General features: G+C 51.0%; 1 protein-coding gene across 4 annotated transcripts in view; it reads left to right on the forward strand.

Annotated features, from left to right (window-relative positions):
- Nlgn3 (neuroligin 3) overlaps nucleotides 1-5,820 on the forward strand; it is a 23,688-nt gene extending 17,868 nt beyond the window's left edge. For all 4 annotated transcript variants that reach the window (XM_013502847.1, XM_005401651.2, XM_005401652.2 and 1 more), the window contains 2 exons: nucleotides 1,877-2,666; nucleotides 3,827-5,820. In XM_013502847.1, the coding sequence (XP_013358301.1) occupies nucleotides 1,877-2,666; nucleotides 3,827-4,664 (1,628 nt within the window). In that variant the 3' untranslated portion in view covers nucleotides 4,665-5,820. The remainder of the gene's footprint in view (nucleotides 1-1,876; nucleotides 2,667-3,826) is intronic.
- Nucleotides 5,821-6,079: the final 259 nt, after the last annotated feature.

Here is a 6,079-nt window from a genome sequence, read left to right on the forward strand (position 1 = left end):
GAAATGGTTCTCTGGGGGAAGCAGCACTTCTAATGTGAGAGAAGGAAGGAAAGAATCCCATGTACATCCTGAGAGAGCAAGATATTTCTTCTGTCAGGGTAGCTTCATTTGGGACCAGTGGTGGCAAACCTATGGACCTATGGCACGTGTGCAGCAGCCGGCTGTTTGTTATCGTTGAAAGCGCTAGCAGTTTCGCCGTCACTGGTTTGGGACACTGTGCATGGCATGCCTCTCTCTGAAGGGATAATGGTTCTTTGTGGGCAGGCGAAAGCTTTTAGTGTGAGGCCATGGTTACTTCGGAATCGAGATCTAAGGTGGAAATTAGTTTCTCGGTGTAAGAAACACTCATTGTCTGCCTTTCTCTCTGAAGAACAAGTCTGTACAAGAGGAAGGATGTTCTTGAGCAGGAGATGGTTCCGAAGTGAGAATCCCTGGCTTGTGACAAGGGCCTCTTCTGAGGAAGTACAGTCTGTTCTGGGCTGTACAACACTCCTAAGGGACACTCATTTTTACCCTCTGTCCTGGTGGTGGGTCCCTCTGCCAGTGATCCTTCCAAGGGGCTGAATAGGCCCTTTTTCACTTGACTAGGATTGTTCTCTCCAAGACTGAAGAGAATATTCTATCTCTGAGAAGCAGAGCTGAGCTTCTTATGAAGAAAAGGTCTCCCTGAAATACATGCCCTTTTCTGAAGTAAGGAAATCTGTGAGAGAGGACACAGTTTTTTCACTGAAATCAACACCATGAGTTAGTGATAGTCTCACAGGAAAACTTGCAGATTGTCTTTGAAGAAGGCGTGTCTCGGAGAGAGAAGAATCACCTTCTCTGACCTAGAACTTCTATCTAGCCCTCCAGAGACTGCCCTGATGAGGGAAGATAGAGGTGCAATCTGCATTTCTAAGGAAAGAGAAGGGGGAACTGGGGCATGGGGCAGTGGTAGAGTACTTGACTGGCATGCACAAGGCCCTGGTTTTGATCCCCAGCAGCACATGGAAAAGAAAAGAAAGAGAGAGATTTGTTCTCTTTGCTTCTCTGAAATCATCTCATGGTGAATAATCTGTGGAAAAAATGAGGCTCTCTCTTAAGTAGTAATCTATTTCTCTCTCTCTCCTACCTATGCAAACTGCCTTTCTGTTAGAGCAATGGAATCATGTGCCTGAGGCCAAATTTCCAAAATTCCTTGGAAATGCGGGGCCTTGAAAAGAATGATACCCTTTTTTTTCCTAGAGGGGGAAGAATCGTCTTCTTTCTGAGTTTGGGGGACTGATTCCCTCTCGGCCAGGGCGAAATCTGGATGTGAAGCATCAGTAGCTTCAGCAAAAGGAAGGTCTCTGCTGAGACTGCAGACAGAGGGCACGTGCCCAGGCTTTCAGACCCCAAGGCCTTTGCCCTTGGGATCCTTCCCCAAACTCCCAGAACGTGGGGCTCTCTCCTGCCTGAATTTCTCATCTCTCATAAAAAAAGACCCCTTTGTGGTGTGAGCGCCAGCTCCCTGGTGGTGCGCTGGCACAGAGCTGGGCCCAGCTGGGCAGGAAGCAAGAGGGGGAAACAAGGAATGATAAAGAGAGGGGAGGATAAGGGAGCTGATGTCTGGGACCCAAGAGGTTAATTCTCTCTAGCATTCCCTTAACTCCCAAGTTACCAACCCTTGCACCAGGACAAAGAAGCAACGGAGGTGCCAGGCAAAGGGTTAGTCAAGGATGGGGGTCAGCAATCTTTTCTCTGATCCTAACCTGTCATCACCCCCCCCATATCAGAAAAGTCATTCCTCCTCCCTAGTCTATCCAAACCATAAGGCAGCCTCTGTGACAAAGGAATAAAGTATTTAACGACTCGTATCACGTGACAGATCTGACCTGATGCCACCTATCTTCTGTAGGGCTTTTCCAGAGGGCCATCATCCAGAGTGGCTCTGCTCTGTCCAGCTGGGCTGTGAACTACCAACCAGTAAAGTACACCAGCCTTCTGGCAGACAAAGTGGGCTGTAACGTGCTGGATACTGTGGATATGGTGGACTGTCTTCGGCAAAAGAGCGCCAAGGAGCTGGTAGAGCAGGACATCCAGCCGGCCCGCTACCACGTGGCCTTTGGGCCTGTGATCGATGGTGATGTCATTCCTGACGACCCTGAGATCCTCATGGAACAGGGCGAGTTCCTCAACTATGACATCATGCTAGGTGTCAACCAGGGTGAGGGTCTCAAGTTTGTGGAAGGGGTGGTAGACCCTGAGGATGGTGTGTCAGGCACCGATTTTGACTATTCTGTCTCTAACTTTGTGGACAATCTGTATGGCTACCCGGAGGGTAAAGACACCCTGCGAGAGACCATCAAGTTCATGTACACAGACTGGGCAGACCGTGACAACCCCGAGACCCGGCGTAAAACACTGGTGGCGCTCTTCACTGACCACCAGTGGGTGGAACCCTCGGTGGTGACAGCTGATCTACATGCCCGCTATGGTTCACCTACTTATTTCTATGCCTTCTACCATCACTGCCAGAGCCTCATGAAGCCTGCCTGGTCAGATGCAGCTCATGGGGATGAAGTACCCTATGTTTTTGGTGTCCCTATGGTAGGTCCCACTGACCTTTTCCCCTGCAACTTCTCCAAGAATGATGTTATGCTCAGCGCTGTCGTCATGACCTATTGGACCAACTTTGCCAAGACTGGGTAAGGAGAAAATGGGTTTCTTTTCTTCTTTGGGACCCCAGTATGTCCTCCCTTCCATTCCCCTAACTTCTTCCTTCCCGTGATATTCACCAAATATTGCTGGTTGATCCCTTCACTCTCCTGCCTTCCTCCCCTTTTTGAGATTTTATGCTATCTCCTTCAAAAATTTTGTTGAGCTAGGCATGGTGGCACACTCCTGTAATCCTAGCACTCTGGGAGCCAAGGTAGGAGGATCACAAGTTCCAGCCCAGCCTGATCAACTTAACAACTTAGTGAGACCTTGTCTCAAATTTAAAAGTATAAAAAAAGGATGCAGATGTAGCTCAGAGCAAATGCCCTGGGTTCAATTCCCAGTACCACAAAATTGTTGTTGTTGTTGCTGTAGAACAGCTTGGAAGTAGAGGTGGTAGCTCAGTGGAAGAGCACCTGCTTAACATGCCCAAGGCCTTGGGTCACGTTCCCAGCGCCACCAAAAAAAGAAAAAAAAAAATCTGTACTGAAGCAAAGAACTTCCTTAGCACTGGGACTGGGCAGGGGTGCAAGTCACTAGCAGAACTGTGGAATTCAAGGATAGCTGGTCAGAAGCTAAGTGAAACGGGAATAAAATACATTTCAGAAAGACCCTCTGGAGGGTTCTTGGCAAAACTGGGCAGCTGAAAAGATGGACAGATGTAGCTGGGTGTGGAAGCTCCCACCTACGATCCTAGCATAGGGGAGGATGAGGCAGGAAGAGCATAAGTTCCAGCTCAGCCTGGACCATTTAGAAATCCTGTCTCAAGATAAAAAATAAAAGGGGCTGGGGATGTAGCTCAGTGTGTAGGCACTGGGTTCAATCCCCACTACAAGAAACAAACAAACAAACAAAGACCGATAGATGCTTAGGAGAATAGAAGACAAAGCACCTGTAGTGTGACCCCTGTGGATAAGCACAGGGGAGAATGATGTGGTTTCCATGATGCCTGTGCTGGGAAGGAACTAGGAGTCCAAGCCCTGGGGAGAAAGGGGCTGTGGAGAGAGGGAGGAACCCTGAAAAATATGGAAGTGGTGGGAAGTTTTGGTCTCAGGAAGAGGCTTTTAGGGGTAGGTGTGAGAAGAAAGTGGCTGGGTCTTTCCTTTATCCAGGTAGAGTGGTGACCCCAGATTTCCATGTGGTATTTCAGGGATCCTAACAAACCAGTTCCCCAGGACACCAAGTTCATTCACACGAAGGCCAACCGCTTTGAGGAAGTAGCCTGGTCCAAGTACAATCCCCGAGACCAGCTCTACCTTCACATCGGGCTGAAACCAAGGGTCCGCGATCATTACCGAGCCACTAAAGTGGCCTTTTGGAAACACCTGGTGCCCCACCTGTACAACCTGCACGACATGTTCCACTACACATCCACGACCACCAAAGTGCCGCCCCCCGATACCACCCACAGCTCCCACATCACCCGCAGGCCCAACGGCAAGACCTGGAGCACCAAGCGACCAGCCATCTCCCCTGCCTACAGCAACGAGAATGCCCAGGGCTCCTGGAATGGGGACCAGGATGCGGGGCCTCTCCTGGTGGAGAACCCTCGTGACTACTCCACTGAATTAAGTGTCACCATCGCTGTGGGGGCCTCCCTTTTGTTCCTCAACGTTCTGGCCTTTGCTGCCCTCTACTATCGCAAGGACAAACGGCGCCAGGAGCCTCTGCGGCAGCCTAGCCCCCAGAGGGGAGCCGGGGCCCCTGAATTGGGAGGTGCTCCTGAGGAGGAGCTGGCAGCGTTACAGCTGGGCCCCACTCACCATGAGTGTGAGGCCGGTCCGCCCCACGACACACTGCGCCTCACTGCACTGCCCGACTACACGCTGACCCTGCGGCGCTCCCCTGATGACATCCCACTCATGACCCCCAACACCATCACTATGATTCCCAACTCCTTGGTGCAGACTTTGCACCCCTACAACACCTTTGCCACAGGGTTCAACAGTACCGGGCTGCCCCACTCACACTCCACCACCCGGGTATAGCTCCAGCCCAGAGCACAGCTCACCTCCCGGCCCCCTCCCTCCCAATACACACACATACACACACACACACACACACACACACACACACGTGCACACAGATACACACACATACACGCACACACACAGAGACATATATATGTACACACTCACCCACACCCTGCAGCAGACCCATCTGCACAAGCATAGACAGATGTGGACATGCACCCGCATGTACAAAAACACAAATAGGAAGGTAAACCTGAATAAACCCCTCGGCTGGGGACGCAGATAAGTCCTTGGCAAGCTGAGGACCTGTGGAATAGCAGCTGAAGCCAGCTCCCTGAGCCTGAACACAGACACTCCTGGGGGCCTGAAAGCAAGACTTGGACACCCCCTTGGTGCTCGCCTTCGGCCTTTCTCGGAACTACGCCACCAACCAACTCCAGACTTGGGAGCTTTCAAGAGCAAAGTAGCTCTTCCTCCCCAGACTTAGTCTTTTTTCTGGGTCTTGTTTTTGTTGATTTTTTTTTAAATTTTGGAACAAATGCTTTTCCAACCCATGAGTGCTAAGAGGCTCTGGAAGCGAGGGCTCCGGGCCCGGTTCTCTCTGGTTCTGGAACCCCCAGTGCTCATATAATCAGACCGAGGGATAGAACCCCCATGAAAGAAACGGATTCGCACGAGACTATGGGGTGAACGGAGGAAGGGGCTGACGGTGGAAGGGGCTGGAGGGCCGTGGAGAAGAGATCTCCAACCGTTTCCAGGTCCTTGTGAAGGGCTGCAGAGCCTGCGGGCGCCCCCTAGAGGCCAGCAGCCTTAGCCTGGCTAGACCAGGGGACCTTAGGTTTGGTGTACAAGGTACTGTGGAGGCCATGCCATTATTGGGTCCCCAGGTATATAATCTGGGTTCTGCCTCTGACCCTAGGGAAATGCTATCAGAAATTCACCCCATTTTCTTTATAGTCTCTTTTGTGTCTGTCATTTCTCTTTCAAAAAGGCGGTGTTTTTTTGTTTGTTTTTTTTATTTTGGGGACTTTTTTTGTCGTTGTTGTTGTTGGCTTTTTTTTTTTTAAGAAAAGTTCTTAAAACACTAACGGAAACCCATGGAGTTTGTCCTTTGTAAAAATTTTAAACAGTGTCTTGATATAAAAATAAAAAATCCAGTCAGCACTCCCAACCTGCCTCGCTTGCACAGGCCTTGCCCCAGCAGCCCTCGAGCGGAGCACCCTGTGGGCTGGGAATCCAGCGGTCAGGCCGCCTCGCTGTGCCTCCCCACCCAGGCAAGGCCTCTCCAGTCAGGTTGCTGTCCCCATCCCCCGCCCTCCCCGCCAGCGCGCTCCTGCCGCTGCCGCTTCCTCTCAGCACCTCTGACCTCCTAATGAAACAAGAAAAATAATCCTTCCTTCCTCCTCTGCTGCCACAGCTCCTGCTTCCTC

This window comes from Chinchilla lanigera, unplaced genomic scaffold (genome assembly GCF_000276665.1).
Source record: "Chinchilla lanigera isolate Chin_1 unplaced genomic scaffold, ChiLan1.0 scaffold00074, whole genome shotgun sequence".
Taxonomy (NCBI): Eukaryota; Metazoa; Chordata; class Mammalia; order Rodentia; family Chinchillidae; genus Chinchilla; species Chinchilla lanigera.